The sequence below is a fragment of the Chaetura pelagica genome, unplaced genomic scaffold (assembly GCF_000747805.2).
Source record: "Chaetura pelagica isolate M959 unplaced genomic scaffold, ChaPel_1.0 scaffold142, whole genome shotgun sequence".
NCBI lineage: Eukaryota > Metazoa > Chordata > Aves > Apodiformes > Apodidae > Chaetura > Chaetura pelagica.
This window is the reverse complement of record NW_009952973.1, coordinates 7,453,107-7,471,895: the sequence shown is the minus strand read 5'-3', so window position 1 is coordinate 7,471,895 and position 18,789 is coordinate 7,453,107. Positions and strand designations below refer to the sequence as shown.

At 37.9% G+C, this 18,789-nt stretch overlaps 1 protein-coding gene across 1 annotated transcript in view; it reads left to right on the top strand.

Moving 5' to 3' along the window:
* Nucleotides 1-18,789, top strand: part of LOC104387278 (probable ATP-dependent RNA helicase DDX60) — a 47,895-nt gene that overhangs the window by 13,460 nt on the left and 15,646 nt on the right. Inside the window, exons 13-27 of the mRNA XM_009995999.1 lie at nucleotides 800-1,052; nucleotides 1,936-2,099; nucleotides 3,591-3,743; nucleotides 4,810-4,959; nucleotides 6,016-6,135; nucleotides 7,377-7,472; nucleotides 8,135-8,250; nucleotides 8,775-8,920; nucleotides 9,101-9,210; nucleotides 9,316-9,420; nucleotides 9,507-9,635; nucleotides 11,628-11,755; nucleotides 12,833-12,991; nucleotides 16,179-16,323; nucleotides 17,783-17,935. Of these exons, the coding sequence (XP_009994301.1) occupies nucleotides 800-1,052; nucleotides 1,936-2,099; nucleotides 3,591-3,743; nucleotides 4,810-4,959; nucleotides 6,016-6,135; nucleotides 7,377-7,472; nucleotides 8,135-8,250; nucleotides 8,775-8,920; nucleotides 9,101-9,210; nucleotides 9,316-9,420; nucleotides 9,507-9,635; nucleotides 11,628-11,755; nucleotides 12,833-12,991; nucleotides 16,179-16,323; nucleotides 17,783-17,935 (2,127 nt within the window). The remainder of the gene's footprint in view (nucleotides 1-799; nucleotides 1,053-1,935; nucleotides 2,100-3,590; nucleotides 3,744-4,809; nucleotides 4,960-6,015; nucleotides 6,136-7,376; nucleotides 7,473-8,134; nucleotides 8,251-8,774; nucleotides 8,921-9,100; nucleotides 9,211-9,315; nucleotides 9,421-9,506; nucleotides 9,636-11,627; nucleotides 11,756-12,832; nucleotides 12,992-16,178; nucleotides 16,324-17,782; nucleotides 17,936-18,789) is intronic.

Here is an 18,789-nt window from a genome sequence, read left to right as displayed (position 1 = left end):
AAAATTAATATAAACAAACTCTGTAAAGGGTCATAGATTTAGCCTCATGGCCAGTTTGATAATGCGACATGAAGGAAACCGGAGTTAATTTTTGAATCTGAGAAACTCTTGAGAAGTACTGGAAAAAACATTATTCAGTTAGTTATTCCCCTGCACTGTTTAGAAAGATCCTGTAGGTATTGCAATTAATACTATGTGAACATTGTCAGACAGCACAGGGTATGTAGCATGTACTTGTGTACTCATGAACAACACTGAGAAATAGTAATAGTAATTTGATTAATATTCCATAATAGACTTTACTATGGATTACAGATTAAGACCTGTTGAATTACCTATCTAAGTCTGTATCTAAAATACTTTTGCTAACTTCAAATAAGGTTGAACTCCTAATTTAAATAATTTATTTAGCTTATTGAAAATAACTTTCTTTCTGATCATCTCAGTATGATGAGAATTACTATCGCCCATGTATAAAATAAAAGCTTGAAATTTAACTCTCAGATATCTGCTATTCTATTTTTCTCTATTTGTACTTTTTTATGCTACCTTTGAAGCTTCATACTGACTTAAATTGAAACTTAGGAAAGCTCTTTCAAGCAACACATATTGGGATTCAGGAATTGTATTTTCTTCAGAATTAAGAAATATTACAAACAATTCCCAAAACACAATGCATCACACAGATGAGTTGAAAGCTGCAATGTACCTGCTATGATTGAGTTTATGGATTAACTTTTTTTAGATGATACTTGCACACAGTGATGGTAAGTTCTAAATATCTCATTTTATTGGATAGAAAAGTAAAGCTGAAGCAATTGTAGAGGAGAACAACAGGCGACTGAAAACTAAAGAAGAAAAGAAAGAACGGGAGCAATGGAAAGCCTTGTGTTTACCAACTGAAAAGGAAATAAAAGCAAATCTGACTGTTGGAATAAATAAATTAGAGAAGTTGCTCAAGACCCTTAAAAATAAATCGGTGAAGTTCGATGTAGAAATGACAGGACTGTCTGCCTGTTTAGAAGTGTGGAAGCAACACTGCAGAGAGCGAGGTATGATAGCCAAATTCATGTTCAGTATTCTACTTCAGCTCCCTTTAAGCAAGAGCGTGAGTGACTTTGGACATTCTCTGCTGGAATAAAGATATGTAAATACAGCCCTGTCTCATGAGCATGAAAGTTCTTTTTAAGTATTGGTAGACTCTGGTCCCCTTTTGCAGTTTCAAGATCCTTTGAGTCAGGCATAAAGTATCCAAAGAAATTATGTTGTAGCTCTTTTCCTGTTTTGTTTTGTAAACATTGCATATATAGATAATTAATTTGATTATATATATCTTTAATGCTTATGTATCATGCACACTAAGATCTGTCTGTATTGCAGGGGATAGTTTAATTAGCTAAGGTGGTTAGCTCACAGTCTGAATTATGATAATTGGCACAGAAATCTGTGCTACCATGGTGAGCTGCCTCCTCTTCCACCAGAATCTTTTCAGTCCTAGTCCTCAGTCATGAGGTTCCAAAAACATGCTGCTCTAAACATTTTGAGGGAAGTTGTAAAGATTTGAGTGAAATACATTGTCAATAAGGTTGAGTAACGAATGTGTGAGTCAGGAAGGCGAAATGAAGAAATTCAGTTATCGCGTAGATGTCAGAGGTATGACTTTGTTTTATATCTGAGTGTGCTGAAGCAGATAGAATTATTTGTATGCTTGGTCTTCAGTGGCACTCCTTGTAGAGGTCACAGGAATGTGGGTTGTCTTTAGTTGTTTTTAAATAAAGTTCATTTTAAAATTAAGTTAATTTCTAAATTTTCATTAAAATGAATGGGCAGATATGGTCTGTTCTAAAAATACCTAGTATCAGAAGACTTCCAATGATAAAACTTGCTCTCAGATAACTGTAGGGTTTTGTTTGTTTGGTTGTTTTTTTTTTAAAGGTAATGAATCTAAAGATTTAAGCAAAGCTGTTCAGGTTATGAGAAGAGTTCATATACTCCTTGAAAAATATCAGGATCTCCTGGAGAAACCACATCTAGAGAAGCTGACCAGATATCTAAGACTTCTTGGATTTGAGAATTTGGCATGCTCTTTATCTGGCCAGGTACCTTTACAGACTGTAATGATTCTACTGTAATTGGATCTGTAGCTGAATATCAACAGTGTTTCCTTAAGTATTGAATAGTGTGTAGAAGATCTATATTGAGCTTATTTTATTTTGTGTTGTGCCCTAAGATTTGGAACTCTCTAATTCTTCCTTCAGGTATTAATCTGCTTTAGTTTCATGGATACGTTTTGCTGCTTGATGTGAGGGTTAATTGGCACAACAGGCCACTTCCCCTTTAGTAAACAGAGCTTTATATGGCTGCAAAGATATCCTCTGAAATATGCATCAAGATTAGTTGGCTTTAGTTATGTGTGCCTGAGGCCTTAAACACTTCTGAGAGGTAACCTGCTGTCAATCATATCACCAGAACTCTGCGCGTTAAAAATAACTGTTCAAAGCTGAGTGACTCGTACCTGCTTTATAACAGGCCCAAATGTGCTACTTTGGAAAAGGAAATCTTTGAAAGTGCAGGGATGCATGAAAACTATTCTGTTTTTTGGTATGGTTATACTCTCACCTCTGAAGTAAACAGTTTCAGATATTGAATTGCTCGTCCTTGACAGCACAGCTGAGACCAGCTGTAGTTCCACTGAATTCAGCTCAGAAGTAGTTTCTCTAAGCATTGATCTTATGCTTTTCTGCATGTAAGCAACCTACCCACTGGCTGCTCTAATATTAAGGGTAGTTTGATATCTTTGTGTGTAGATGTGTTGTTACTGGGGAGAAGGAGTGCTAAAGTGGCTCTAAGGCAGAAGAGGGAGGATATAACTCACAGCCTGCAGAACATGAAGACAATTGCCAAAGGAAGGAAGATTACAGTGAAGTGTTAAACCAGTATCAACCACTTCAATGTCTCATTTTCCAGGCACAGTGCATTTAGGAACTTTTGGAATTTCATTTCTGGAAAGTGTTTATCACCCTTGCTGAGGATAAGGACTGAGATGTAGGAGGTTGTTCTGGAAGCAGAATTGTAGGATCTGATGATCTCAAAAGATCTGTTGTAAAGGTTTCTGATGGTAGAAGGGATATGTTGGCAAGCTGAATGTCTGACGCAGAAGGGCTCTAAATCAGTCAGTGCATTTTGGACCAACATTTCCTATCACAGCTGCTTGTTTCTGATTAACACGAAGGGTCAGGGCAGGCTGATGAAAAGAAACATACGTTTTAGATGTGAAGGCTCTGGCAAGCAGTAGTTTGAAGAGGCTGAGCTTTGCCTGCTAGCTGGTTTTGTTAGCTCTTCTGACAACAAAAACAACACCAACACCAGCTGTAGAAGACGTATTTTTAGAACACAGTCTCTTTTGAAGAGATACAAGTGTAACCCAGACATGAGGCTATATGGTGTAGATTTCTGCAAGAAGCTATTTTAAAATCACCTTCAATTTAATGTCTATTTCAAAGCTTGTAGAGTTCCATGGTGTGAAAAATGTGCCATTTCCTTAATCTCTTGCTGGCTTTCAAATCAACTTGAATTTTTGTTTGACCTAGAAAACAGAAAGTAATGATCAGAATACGAGCAACTATGCCATTGAAGTGGGTCCAGCTCGCTTTCAGCTACAATACATGGATTATTACTTGCTCAGAGATGAGAGAAATGATCCAGACCCCCGAGTACAACATTTCATACCAGACACATGGCAGGTAATGAGACACAAACTTTTTGCATAAAGTGAAGGTAAATTACATTTGTTTTTTTATTTTTTATTTTCCATTAAAAAATAAACATTATTCTACTACTTGTCAAAAATACTATTGTTTAATTTTATTTTTTTTAAATTATGTTTAACAAATGCAGTAGATAATTTTTTTTCTGTATTATATGTTCTTTCTACACTGAGAGCTTTTATACAGAAAGCTTGCCCTAGAGAATTCAACCTAAGAAATGCTGAATATATGGTATTTCTTTGCTTATTACCACATTTGATGGTGGTAATGCCCCATTTGGATAATCTCTGACTGTTCATCCCCTTCACATTTATCCTTAAAGAATTACCCATAATAAGAGTTGAGAAATAACTTTTCTGTCTAAAGCAGAGTGATTCTAACTTAGATTTTTTTATTAGACTGGGGAGGCCAGCTGAATTTGCTGCTTTGCATATCCATATCTGCAAAACAGTCGCTTGCTTGAAAAGCAACTTCAAACTTTGCGTGTTTGCTGACAGAGAAAGATACTGATAGTACTATTTCTCTTTCCTCTTCTGTTCCCCTGCCCCCATACTTTCACAGACCTTATGTAAGGATGGAGGATGCCAGTAATGGGGAAGAAAACAGATTGATAAACACTGTATACTAGAAGTAGCAGAGAGATTTGGACAGTATTGTTGTAACTGCTATAATCCAACGAAAAAATACTACCTTGTATAAAACAGTTAAATTTTTGCAACTAAATTATAAACTGCTGAATTAACTGGTTTTATTTTTTAATTTGAAAATGTCCAAGTTTGGACTTAGAATGTTCTGGTATCAGTATCTCAGACCAAATAATCAAAATAGACAAGTTGTAATTTGTAGATCAATTTTATTCCATTAACAGTTTAGGAGAAGAGAATGCAGTTACAAAATTACTAGCTTAACTCTGACTTCCTGTAGTGTAAAATCTGTATATGAAGTCTAGATGCAAAAATAAGAGATGTTTTCACAGAAAGAGCTGGCTTAATAAAAACTTCACAGCAAGACATTGTGACATAATTAACTGTTTTTCTCCTAGAGAGAACTTCTTGATGCGGTAGATAATAACGAGTCTGCTGTGATTGTTGCTCCTACTTCATCAGGAAAAACATATGCATCATACTATTGTATGGAAAAAGTTCTGAAGACGAGCGATGAAGGAGTAGTTGTTTATGTTGCTCCTACAAAGGTGAGGCTGCATCCTACTATATGTTCCATGTGTATGACTATGATATTTCTCAGTATGATTCTGAAACCGTTTTGGATAACTTGTTACACAAGTTTAGTTGATTTTAATTTTATTTTTTTTTTAAATTATTAGAATTAATGGAATCTTTACATTCTGTTTTACATTTACATTTATTAGAAACAGTATGTTTACAAAAATATAAAAATATTTAAGCTCATATAGAGTTTTTGTCTATTAATATCTGTTTACCTAATTTAAGGTGAGGAACACATATATACAGAACTGCTGTCAGTACTGTGTTAGGTAAATATGGGAGTACTAAAAGCTTACCAACATGATGAAGGTAATATTAGAACAGAACAATGCCCAAGCAAGTCAACTTGTCTTTTTGTAATTGAGTTCAACATTAGATGCTTCAAGAGAAAATTTATAAAACTCTGGGCAGTGGGATATTTTTTTAATGAAAGTTCTATCCTAAATGTTAAAAACTGACTTAAGTGCTGAGGCATGATGTTTCAGTTTCTTACAAAACTGATTTTTATGTTCAGTGATGTGATTTTTAGATAGTGAATTACATGTGCTGTTATTCAATAACTGTGTCTGTGAAATGTTTTGTACACTTAAAATAAATGTTCTTGTGGTTATACTCAGGTTGGGCATTCAAATAATGTTTTAATTCAAATATCAGTCTGGGCGCAGAAATGGACTTTATACCTGCAGCTCCAGGACTTTGAGGTCATTGAAGTGCTTGTAGATGAAGTAGAATGTGATTTATTTTTAACTGCTTTGAAGATAATTAAAATACAGAATTAATAATGTTTAACACATTTTACACAACACTAAATTTCTTTGAAGGCTTTTGAGTATAATTGAAAATAAAGTGCCATATCTTTTTAAAGTAAATGTTATTGACTCTAGACTTAATAGTACATTACATGGGACATGATAGTCTAGTACATTAATATCAGTGTCAAAATTGAATGCTTTTATGTCTCAGAATATCATACGCCTTTAGACATACACTGTATAGTTTTATTAATGACCTGTTTATTTAAGGCCCTTGTAAACCAAGTGGTGGGAACTATCTACAGTCGATTCACCAAGAAGCTTCCAGATGGATTGGTAATGTGTGGAGTCTTCACACGAGATTATCGCAATGATGTCATGAATTCTCAGGTATGTTTTAATGAGTATTTTAACACATAGTAATACTGACCTTCATCTGGCTTCTGAAAATGTTAATTCTAATTGTAACAATTGTGTCATTGCTAAATACAAAGTTAGGGAAAATTTAAGCATACCTGTACTGCTTACCAGAAATTTTCAGTCTATAGTATACAACCTTACTTATTCATCTTTAGGGCATGTGCAGTTGATTGCTTGTTCTGGTTAAAAGAAAAAACATTAAAATCCTTTGATTACCAGCATACAGCAGATCCCTTACAGAAGTCCAGATAAAATACAGCAGCAGCTCTTTCCTTTTGCACTGATGTAGTCACTCCATCATAGAAGGCCAGTAGTTGGTCTCTTGTAGTGGGGAGCCCAGAACTGGACACAGGACTCCAGTTATGGCCTTATCAGTGTTGAGTAGAAAGGAAGCAATCTCTGCCTTGATTTGCTGGCAGCACTTCTCCTAATGCAGCCCAGAATACTATTACTCTCTTTCTTTGCTACACGGGCATATTTCTGCCTCATGTTCCACTTGGTGTCCACTGGGATCCTTGGGTTTTTTTCTACTGAGCTGTTTCCCAGCTGGATGGGCCTACACAGAGTTTTCCCAGTTTGGCGTCATCAGCAAACCTGCTGAGAGTATACTTTTCCCCATCATCCAGACGATTAATAAAGATGTTAAACAGGATCAGACCCATTAGTGACCCCTAGGGTACACCACTAGTTGCCTCCAGCTAGATTTTGTAATGCAAATCACCAACTTCTGGGCCTAACCTTCCAACCAGTTTTCAATACATGTGCACCTGGCTGCCTGCTCATCTGGCCCATACTTCAACAGCTTGTCTGTGAGGATCTTATGGGAGATGTTATTGAAAGCTTTACTGAAAACAGTATCCATTGCTCTCCCCTCATCTACCAAGCCTGTCATTTCATCACAGAAGTTGGCCAAGTTACTCTCAGTGAATTAATGCTAAATACTCCTGATGACTTTCTTATTTTTCTTGTGCTTGGAAATGATTTCCAGGATCACCTTCCCAGGGATTGAGGTCAGGCTGACCACCCTGTAGTTTTCTGGGTCCTCTTTCTTGACCTTCTTGAAGACAGCAGTGACAAATAATTCCTTCATTCTTGGTTACCTTGAAATCAAATGCATACATATTTAAAATGCTGGCTTTAGGTATAGAATGTACTTGTAGTTGATTAGTTAGTTTACCTGAAAATAATGCTTTACAAACCTTTCTTCTTAGATACTTGTGACTGTGCCTCAGTGTTTAGAAATCTTGATGCTGTCTCCTCGTTGCCAGAAATGGGTAAAACGGATACAGTATGTTATATTTGATGAGGTGGGCATCTTTTAATAATAACCAGTTTAACAAATATGTGAAAAATCTTGAGAAAAAATGCAAATGACTTAGTTTTCATTATGTAAGCTATCGCTGGCAAAAAAACCCCCAACTTTCAGAAATATTATTTCAGACACACTTGCTTCCTGTTCACTGTTATTGTACATACAGTTCAGTCAAAACTACCAGGAACTTCTATTATTTCTCTCAATTCAGTCAACTGAAAATCTAAAAGCCATCGCTCTCATCTCAGTGGCACAAACAGAACATTCTGCACCGGGTTGATGCCCATTCGCATCATATGGTATTTGTCAGTTTTTACAGGGAAAAAGTAAGTGATGAATCTTGCTAAATTAAAAATTCCTGTTGTATTCTTTCTTGTGTATAGAATTAGTTGCTAATGATGCCAGTGAGTATCTAGGGTACAAACAGTGCATGTAGTATTGAAATTTAGCATTATTTGTCATCCAGTGAAAGCTAGACTGGGATTTACAGGACATTTGATTTGGGTCATGTGGTCATTTGCTAAAACATATGAATTATTCAGTACTGTTCTTGCCAAACTTTTAATTTTTGCAAAACCCAAAGCAACTCCTGTTATGGGTGCACTTTGATAAGCAACATTTCTTCTTTTCTTGTAATCCTTTTTTCCCAAAACATAGGTCCACTGTCTCGGTGGTGAAATTGGAGCAGAGGTTTGGGAGCATCTTCTGGTAACTATCCGATGTCCATTTTTGGCTCTCTCTGCTACTGTCAGTAACCCAGAACACCTAACTGAGTATGTATGCAATTTTCTTGCTCACAGGAACATAGTTAACATAGATATAGGTGGGTTTAAATAGAGACACTAATTACTATTTGGAGACAACTGATTCGGAGTTTTGTTTTTATGTGTATTATGCTACCTTTACTCGCCCAATTGACAGGAAAAAATACTGTAACCTATATGTCTCTCATGAGAACAGGCACAACTGTTCCTTCAGTCCCTATAACTGGGCTGTGTGGAAGAACTTAAGGAGGATATTATGTCTATTTGAATTGCCAAAGCCTGATAAGCACATGTCCATCATCAATCAAAGAAACCTGCACTGTATTTATATATATATGCAAGAGTGCTATTTCACATCTCTTATTTGCACCCTGGGATAAGCTAGAGAAAATTACACTGAAGACAAGAAGAGGGGGACTGGGAATTCTGTAGCAGAAATTGAGCAAATTTGTAGTAATTCATCTATTATAGCTGTACCAGTTTTCTGAAATTATTTTTTTTTACAACTCTTTTATTTTATTCTTGCACTGTAGATGGTTGCAATCTGTGAAAAGGTATTGGCAACGTACTGAGAATACATTAAAAGGAAGCTCTACAAACTCTGAAAAGAACTTTTCAGGAAAATGTAAAGTGACATCTAAAGTACAACAACAAAAGAAATCATATCGTGTTAGACTAGGTGTGTATCAGAATATTTTGTAACAAAGAAATTTTAGTGTTATTTCTGCAAAAACTAATCATCATGTGTGAACTTAGGTATATTTTTTGATTTTTCTTTTAAATCAAAGAAAATCTTGCAGGATTAAATACTTTTTAAAACAACCAAGTGCATCATGACAGCATTGTTATCTCTTCACAGTCTTATATGAAGAGAGATACAACGATTTGGAGAAGTATGTGTGTTCTCTAGAGGGCAGTGATTTTAACATTGAACATTGTCATCCGTGTGCTGCATTGACAGTCAATCATGTAAGCGTAATACTCATGTCAGCATTATTTAGCAACTTACATTTAGGCAACGTGGATTCCATCAAAATTATTTCTTTATTTTTCTTTTATTTAAACTCCTTCCAGATTGAGAACTATGGTATTCCTTCAGATCTTTCACTGTCTCCACGAGAGAGTATCCAGCTGTATGACACTATGGTGAATGTCTGGCAAAAGTGGCCAAGGGCACAGGTGTGTATACACAGCTGTGGGCAAAATATATCTAAATAAATAGATGGCATGGTACTGCAATGTTTTATGTTAATGTTGTTTTCCAGGAGCTAGATCCTGAGGAGTTTGTCTCTTTCAAGAACAAAGTAGTAATAAAAAAGGCAGATGTGAGGACGTATGTACAGGAACTGAAGAAGGAACTAAGCAAATGGATTGTGCTTGGTCGAAGGCAGAAGGTAACAGCTGTTGGCAGGGTGCTTTCTTAACTCTGTGTACAGCTTTAATATTATAATAACGATGATGATAATAATACTAAAAATAAAAAAGAAGAAGTGTGATATAATGATCAATGGTGGAGGATCAAGCTGGATGCCTGTAGCCAGCAGCGTTCCCCAGGGGTCAGGTCTTGTTTGACATATTAATCATCAACTCAGCAAGTTCGTTGATGATAGAAAACTGGGAGGGGTGGCTGACCCTCCAGAGGGCTCTGCTGATATCCAGCGTGATCTGGACACGCTGGAAAGCTGGGCAGAGAGGAACCTAATGAGATTCAACAAAGGGAAGTGTAAGGTCCTGCACCTGGAGCGGAACAACCCCATGCACCAGTAGAGCTAAGGGGTAGACCTGCTGGAAAGCAGTTCTGAAGAGAAGAATCTGGGAGTCCTGGTAGATAGTAAACTACCTATGAGCCAGCAATGTGCCCTTGTAGTCAAGATGGCCAGTGGAATCCTGGAGTGCACTAGGAAGAGTGTGGCCAGTAGGTCAAGAAAGATCATCCTCCCCCTTTATTCTGCCCTAGTGAGGCCACATCTAGAACAATTGGTTCAATTCTGCACTCCTCAGTTTAACAGAGACAAGGAACTCCTGGAGAAAGTCCAGCAGAGGACAACAAAGATGACTGGGAGACTGGAGCATCTCCTTTATCAGGAAAGACTGGGAGAGCTGAGACTCTCTAGCCTGGAGAAGAGAAGGCTGAGGGGAGACCTTATGAATGTCTATAAATATATAAAGGGTGGGTGAAAGAAGGATGGAGCCAGACTCTTTTCAGTAGTGCCCAGCAATAGGATAAAGGGCGACTGGCACAAAACAGAACACGGGAAGTTCTATCTGGATATGAGGGGAAAATTCTTTATGGTGAGGGTGACAAGGCACTGGAACAGACTGCCCAGGCAGGTTGTGGAGTCTCGTTCTCTGGAGACATTCAAGACCTGCCTGGATGCAGCCCTGAGTAATGTGCTCTAGGCAATCAAACTTGTCATGGTTTGACTCAGGATCAGAATTAAACAGGAACAATAATGCTCTCAATCCCCTCCCCCTCCTACCCAGGTAGGGGAAGGAGAGAGAGAATAAGGCCAGACACTTTACAGATTGAAAACTAAAGTAAGTGGCTTCAATGCAGTACTAATGATAAAAGAAAATATGTACAAATATATACAAGTATGTGCAGGAATGTGCAAAACTCCCATTGCCTCTCCCCACCCCCAGAAACTCCCACAGCATCTCCTGAGCCGTAAACAGTTCTGAAATGTCCTGGAGTGCTGTCGGAGAGAGCGGCAGAGCAGACAGGAGCTGAGGGGAGAGTTATGAGGGTCAGGAGTGCACAGGCCTAGGAATTAAAGAAGATGGATAGAGAGAGTGCTCCATGGATCCTGGCCATGAACAGAAGAAATGGAAAAGAAGAAGGGAAGAAGAGCTTGTCTTCTGTGATCCTTGACTTTAAGCCAAGACCTACATAGATATATAAATGGAATACTTTGGTTTACCAGTTTTGCCATCTGTCTAGTCTGCTCTTCCTTACAGGAGGGTTGTAGATATGACGGATCTGCTCCTTTAGTGTCTGAAGTACCAAATCCAACAAGTAGAGCACAGTGTCCTTGGTCTCAGCACTAACTACAAACATTCAGGCATTATCAGTCCACTAGCTGGAAAACTTGCTGCTACTTTCAGCAAGTGTGCTGCTTAAAAGAGAGTTCACTGAAGGAAAAAAAATCAGTAAAAGAAAAACTGGCCTCATCCTGGCTCAAACCAGGACAGAGCTCTTGCCAAAGTCAGTTGATAACTTGCAGACCTTTTTAGTCTGTAAACTGTATGTGGCTATTGCAGTTCTGATTTAATGAAAAAAATTGAGTGATAGAAGTTGACACAGGGAAGTGGAACTTTCATATTAGTTAGCCTTCAGTGAGAAGTTTCTCCCATTAAAATTTCCACAATAATACTACTTTGGTCAGGTAAAGGAAGTACTGGAGCACCTTAAGCCAAAACCTGTGGATTGCTCAGAGCTGGACAAGCAGAAGCATTTTGCAAGATTTGTTGATAAATTACATGAGATGGAGAAGTTGCCTGCCATATTTTTTATGTAAGTATTAATATTTCTTGTTTTATATGTGTATTGCCTATATTCAGAAAAATGGGTACTGGAGCTAAGCATTGATATGGCTTGGCAAATACAATTTATATGGAATTAGTTACTTTTGCTTTGAAACATACGAATTAAAGGCCTTCAAGATTTATCAACCCATGTATCTTTGTAGCACTAGAGGTTTAGCTGAAATAAAGCTATAAAACTGGGAGCGTTTAATTATTGTGTGGAAAAGGTAGAATCCATGCATAATATAAGAAACTGAATAATGTTAAAACAAAAGTCCGATTCTCATTTGCTTTGTCCCAGTGTAGTAAGTAAAGCTTGTAGAAAAGGTATGCTTTGTATTTAGAGGAGTAAATGCTCTATGCAGAAATAACTCTGCTAGGGAAGGGGGTGGAAAGACATTTTATTTATGTGTGCATTTGACACATGGTGGTGGTTCCACTGCATAGCCTCTGAAAAACTTATGTTCAATAAAATGCATCAATCAGCCTGTTTTGCATATATGTGAGATGCAATTATATAACATGAGACATGCAGAACATTAAGCCTACTGACAAGACCATTTATTGTCAGTGATATTGCCAGTATAAGTAAAGTAGGCATGTACCTCAATGCTGGTCCTAATAATAAAAAGAAGCTGCTTATCAGTAAGCAGTTCTCTAGGACACATTCTCAGTTTGATAAGGCATAGGAATAATCACATAAAAATGGAAAGTAGAAGACCAGGGAAGACCAGATTCTCAGCTGGGTAGCTGAAAAGAATTAGTTACTTAAGCTACAGTTTCCTTTATCTGTATGTCCAGGTCCCCATCTTTGGGAAAGGCAGAATTGAGCATAATTTCAATAGATAATTTATTGCCAGTACCATTTTACATTTTACCACTCAGTTTTGAAAGAATAACAGTTTGAAAGTGAATGCAGACTGTGATCTGGAGATGTAGTAGGATTGTGCTTCTAATGATGTCTATTGTCATATGGTAAGGCTCACTGAATATTATTGTAACAGCATTACATATAAATAAGTATCAATTAGAGTTCACCTAACTCATGTATATTATTTGCTTTAAGATTTAATGTGGATTTAGTGGAAGGTGCAGCCAGTAGTGTATTCTTCAATTTGGTTCGAAAACAAAAAAGTGAAGAAGACCCTAACACTGAGAGGGAAAAAGAACGTTTAAAGGATGAACTAAGAAAAGTGACAAAAACGCTAATAAAATTCAAAACTGAGTAAGTATTAGAACTATATGTTGTTAAAAAGCTTATAGATTTTCAGATGGTTATTTTGTGATAACTCCTTTCTGGGGAATGTCCCTTGCAGCAGCATATTCATCCAGCTTGCTCCTCTTTGTGTGCTATCAAGCCACTCGGTAGAAGCAGCTGTATAGCAGGTGTCAACCAGCCGTACTTAGGGCATAGTCAGGAAGCAGGAAGATACTGGTGTTGCTGACATTGTGTAAGGTGCTGGCACATCAACATAAGAATCAGAGAGAGACACCTGAGTACATGAAATTGGTCAATTTCGAATAATTCATATCAGAGATGTCAAGATATCAGAATGGCTCTTTCTCCAAACAGCAACTTTTGTCATGCATCTCTTAAAAGTAATGTAGCATCTGGTCCTGGAGCTTGGTCAGCCACTGTGAGATAATGTTTTCATAATTTAGCCTCACCATAACTGCTTATGGTAGTGAATCTCTGAAGAACGGCTGGTGAGATGTTCTTTGAATATTTATCAGCCATTTGCTTGGATTGTACTGTATTTGTTTTCCCCCTTAACCTTGAAATTTCTTAGTTTTTGTGAACATAAATTATAGCTAAGGCATTTAGCAATGAAATATGGCCGGAGTTATCAGGATCATCAGGAACACAAAGAATCATGCTTTTCTCTCCTAATCATTACAATGTACAGTACATTTTTGGACATAGTATCATGAAAGAATGAACTTAGCTGAATTCAACAGTAGTAAGTGAGGACTTGAAAATCCAGTAGGAATTTAGACACATTTTTAGACATCAAAGTAGCTTGAAAATCTGCCTCTAAATAGTCTTCTGTCTCCTCTCTTCTTCAAATACTGTCCTAAATCCTTAAAGTCTATGTCATTATTGGCAGTAAATCCATCACATTTCTCTTCCACGTTTAGTTACACAAAATTGTCAGAGTTGGAAGGGACCTCTAGAGTTCATCTAGCCCAACCTCTCTGCTTAAGCAGGATTGCCTAGAGCACATTACTCAGGGCTGCATCCAGGCAGGTCTTGAATGTCTCCAGAGAAGGAGATTCCACAACCTGCCTGGGCAGCCTGTTCCAATGCTTTGTCACCCTCATAGTAAAGAAGTTGATACCCCTTGACCAGATTTAATTCCAGGTGGGCCTTAGGTTTCCTCTTTGCATCCTTATGTTCTCTGACTACATTCCTATATTTCTTCCAAGGGGCCAGTCTTTTTTCCACATTCTGTAAATTTCCTTCTTCCATTTAACTTTTTCCAGAAGACTCTTACTCTTCAATGCAGGTCTTCTACTTCCTCTGCTTCATTTCTTCTTCATAGGGATGCACTGGTCTTGAGCTTGGAGTAAGTAGTGTTTGAAAATCGCCCAGCTCTCATGGACATCCATACCTTCCAGAGTCCTGACCCATGGTATTCCATTGCATAGGTCTTTGAAGAGGCTAAATTTTGCTTTCCTGAAGTCTAGTGTTGTAATGCTGCTTATTTCTTTACTTCTTCCATGCAAAATACTAAACTCCACCATTTCGTGATCACTACAGCCAAGGTTGCCCCCAAATTTCATATCCCCAACAAGACCTTGTTGGTTAGTTAATACCAGGTCCAGCAGCGTACATCCCGTCGTAGGTTCCTCAGCCACCTGTGTCAGAAAGTTATCATCAGTGGAGACTGTTTAGGCTGGGCTTGATGATCTTAAAGGTCTTTTCGGCTGGGTGGATACCATTGATTCCTGGGTAAGTTCCCACAAGAACTGCCGCACAAACTGATGTGCTGCCCTCCTGGTCACTTGCACTCCGACATCCATACCTTCCAGAGTCCTGACCCATGGTATTCCATTGCATAGGTCTTTGAAGAGGCTAAATTTTGCTTTCCTGAAGTCTAGTGTTGTAATGCTGCTTATTTCTTTACTTCTTCCATGCAAAATACTAAACTAGCCTTACTAGCCTTCTCGTGCCACGATTCCTTTCCCCAGTACAGGCTTACCTACACTGGAGCTGGTCTCCTCTACTGTGTGGTCCTGCTAACTTATTAATTTGCTAAAAGAGGTACATAGAGTGGCTGACTTCATCTTCCTTCATTTTTGTGTATCACCATTACTCCTTCTCTGTAGTTCACCTAGAATTACTTGGTGGTTTGCATACAAGCCATGACAAAAGGAAGCTGTTGGCATGATCAGTAAATTTACATTAACAGATCTCATGAAGACATCTCATATAATTTACAGTAGCATGAATCATGAAGTTCATGATTCATTGAACTTCATGAACTCATGAAGTTCAATAAGGCCAAGTGCATGGTCCTGCACTTGGGTTGCAACAATCCCAAGCACAAACACAAGCTGGGTGGAGAATGAATTGGCTGCTTTAGCCATGAGAAAAGGACTTGGTCCTGGTGGGTGATGACAAGCTCAACATGAACAGGCAGTGTGCACTCACAGCTGAGAAAGCAAACTATATCTTGGGCTACATCAAAAGAAGCATGGTCAGCAGGTCAAGGGAGGTGATTGTTCTCTGCTCCACTCCTGTGAGATGCCACATGGAGTACTGTGCCCAGTTCTGGGGTCCCCAACACAAGAAGGACACAGACCTGTAGGAGCAAGTGCAGAGGAGGGCCACAAAGATTATTTGAGGGCTGGAGCACCTCTGCTATGAAGACAGTCTGAGAGAGTTGGATTTGTTCAGCCTGGAGAGGGGGAGACTCTGGGATGACCTTATAGCAGCCTTCCCATACCTAAGGAGCCTGTAAGAAAGCTGGGGAGGGACTTTTTACAATGACATGTACTGATAGGGCAAGGGGTAATGGCTTTAAACTGGAAGAGGGTAGATTTAGGTTAGACATTAGGAAAAAATTCTTTAGTGTGTGGGTAGTGAGACAATGGAACAGGTTGCCCAGGGAAGTTGTGGATGCCTCAGTCCTGAAAGTGTTCAAGGCCAGGTTGGATGGGGCTCTGAGCAACCTGGGCTAGTGGGAGGTATCCCTGCCCAAGTAGGGAGGTTGGAAGTATATGATCTTTAAGGTCCCTACCGACTCAAACCATCTTATAATTCTGTTATCCTATGATCTACATACATGGTTGAACCTACAGTTTAAAAGAAAATGAGTCTGCATCTTTCAGTAACCAAAGACTATTTTAAAATAAAGAAATTTATGTTAATTACAGAAAAAATATTTTTTGTTTTACATTTTATAAAGGGATATCAGAAAGTTGAGCCCCAGTAAGGCAGAAAACTTGGAACTTCTTTTGACTACGCAACAACAGTTACAAAAGAAACTTAAAAAGTTAACTGCTATCCCTTCTATGTGTACTTATGCTGATCCTAAAGCAGTGGATAAATATGTAAGTAATTCACTGATAATTATAACATGATTTTTGTTTTGTATGTATAAAATACATGAATTTGTGCATAAATACATAAAGCACATATAATGTTGGATGCAGTGGCACTTCATAACAGTACACACTGACTTCATGAAACATTCTGAATATTTCCATTTAAATTTTATAATTAGATAACTTTATTTTGAAGATTTATGGAAACTTTCATTCCACCAAATAAAAGAGGCTGACTGCTACTTGTGATAGGAATCCTGGGTTGTATAGCACAATAAACTAATTTCCTTGAACTGTCGGCAATGAAGTTCGGTTACTTCTTGATTCACATCTCAAATTTCTATTTTGCTGACTCAGTTATCAGCATAGGCCATTGGGCACCTTTGTGTGCTTATCAAAACATTTTTAAGCCCTTCATAACTAGTAAAAACACTAAATAAATTATTTTAAGTTTTAAAATTCCTAGTCCTCACAAAGCAAAATTTTCTATGCTCTTTAATGTGTTTATGCATCCTGAGGAAAAGAAAGGTGAGAAAAGTACTGTAAATCTGCAGATGTCCATCAGCAGTAATAGTGTATATATTGACATGCAGGAGGAAATCCCCTCTCATCTAAACTTCCTGAAACATGACTGTGGCTCATAAAACTGTTTCTTCCTGACTGTTGTTTTTTTGTGTATAGTTGTTGTTGTTGTTTTTTTTGTTTGTTTGTTTTTAATAAAAAAATAATTGTGATATATAGCTCTTAATTCAGAGAAAAAGTACTCAACATTTTGATGATGTGTCTTGATAATTATTTCTGTTTATTATCATATGTCTTGAAATAGACAGATAATCTGTGTATTGGGACCAAACTTAAAAATTCACATGATTCCTTATCCTGAGAACTTGGGATCCCAATGGCGTTTTTGGGTTACTGTCAGCCCACTGTCAGCCAGCATTGAAGGAACATTGCTTTTCAGTTGCTTAATTCATTGCTATTTCTGAATTTGGGAAAGGGAAGCTCCTAACTGTGTAGTGAGCTCGGAAGGTGGTACCTAGCAGAGATGACAAATGAGAGCAAAACACTGTCAGCTTTATATAACTACTCAGGAATTTATTTTGTGATAGTGGCACACAGTTACATGGCCATGATGCCATGCTTTGAGTAGGAAAGTTATCAACATGCAAGCTTGCTGTGTCTGGTTGTATCTACTTGCATGGTATGACAACTGGAACTGTTGTAAGGGCATTTGTTGCAAAGGTGAAAAAACCTGATAGTATATAAAAGTGTACTGAAGAGCCTGGATTTGTCATCACATTGAACTTACTGATGGTACACATCCAGTTATATATATACTAAGGTTCTCTAAAGATCATAAACAGCTGAATTTCCTGTAGTGCTTGGAATTTTATCAGATAAGATACTTTTTTTCACTAGAAACACCTGGTTGTAGTTAATACTTAACATTTCTTTTTATTTGTAGACTTTGGCGAAGATTTTTCATCGACTTAGGTTCGAGAGAAATGGTTGTCTGCAGCAAGTGATGGCACAGAGGGGCATTGGGTATCATCATGGATCTATGTCAGCCAAGTCAAGACAAGCAGTGGAGATGCTTTTCAGGATGGGGTATATCAAGGTTAATAAATTTTCATCAGTTTTTTTTTTTTTTTTTAAATTGTAGTTTCTCCATATATTTAATAAGTATTTCTCCATATGATTAATTTCATCAGTAGTAAAATACATTGCATTGACTTTGTCACATTCATTTAAAAAAATGTTGACAAGAAGATTTCCAAAAAAGTAAAATAAACTAATGAACTATTAGCTGAAGAACTTTATTTTTAACTAAGAGTTCCTATTCTTCAGATTAGCATATCAGAGAATCAGAGAACAGTTTTGGTTGAAAAAGAGCTTTAAGATCAAGTCCAACCATTAACCTAGCACTGACAGGTCAACCACTAAACCACATCCTAAGAACTACATCTATACATCTTTTAAATACTTCCAGGGATGATGATTCAACCACTTCCCTGGACAGCCTGTTCCAGTGCCTGGCAACCCTTTCAGTGAAGAAACATTCCCTAATATCCAGTCTAACCTCCCTTGACACAACTTGAGGCCATTTCCTCTTGTTACTTGCGAACAGAATCCAACACACATCTTGCTACAACCTCCTTTCAGGGAGTTGTAGAGAATGATAGGGTCTCCCCTCAGCCTCTTTTTCTTCAGGCTATACAACCCCAGTTCCCTCAGCCACTCCTCATAAGACTTGTGCTCCAGACCCTTCACCAGCTTTGTTGCCCTTCTTGGACAGTCTCCAGCACCTTAATGTCCTTCTTGTAGGGAGGGGCCCAAAACTGAACACAGGATTCATTGTGTGGCCTCACCAGTGCCAAATGCAGGGATACAACCACTTCCCAAGTCCTGCTGGCCACACTAATTCTAACACAAGCCAGGATGCTGTTGGCTTTCTTGGCCACCTGGGCACAC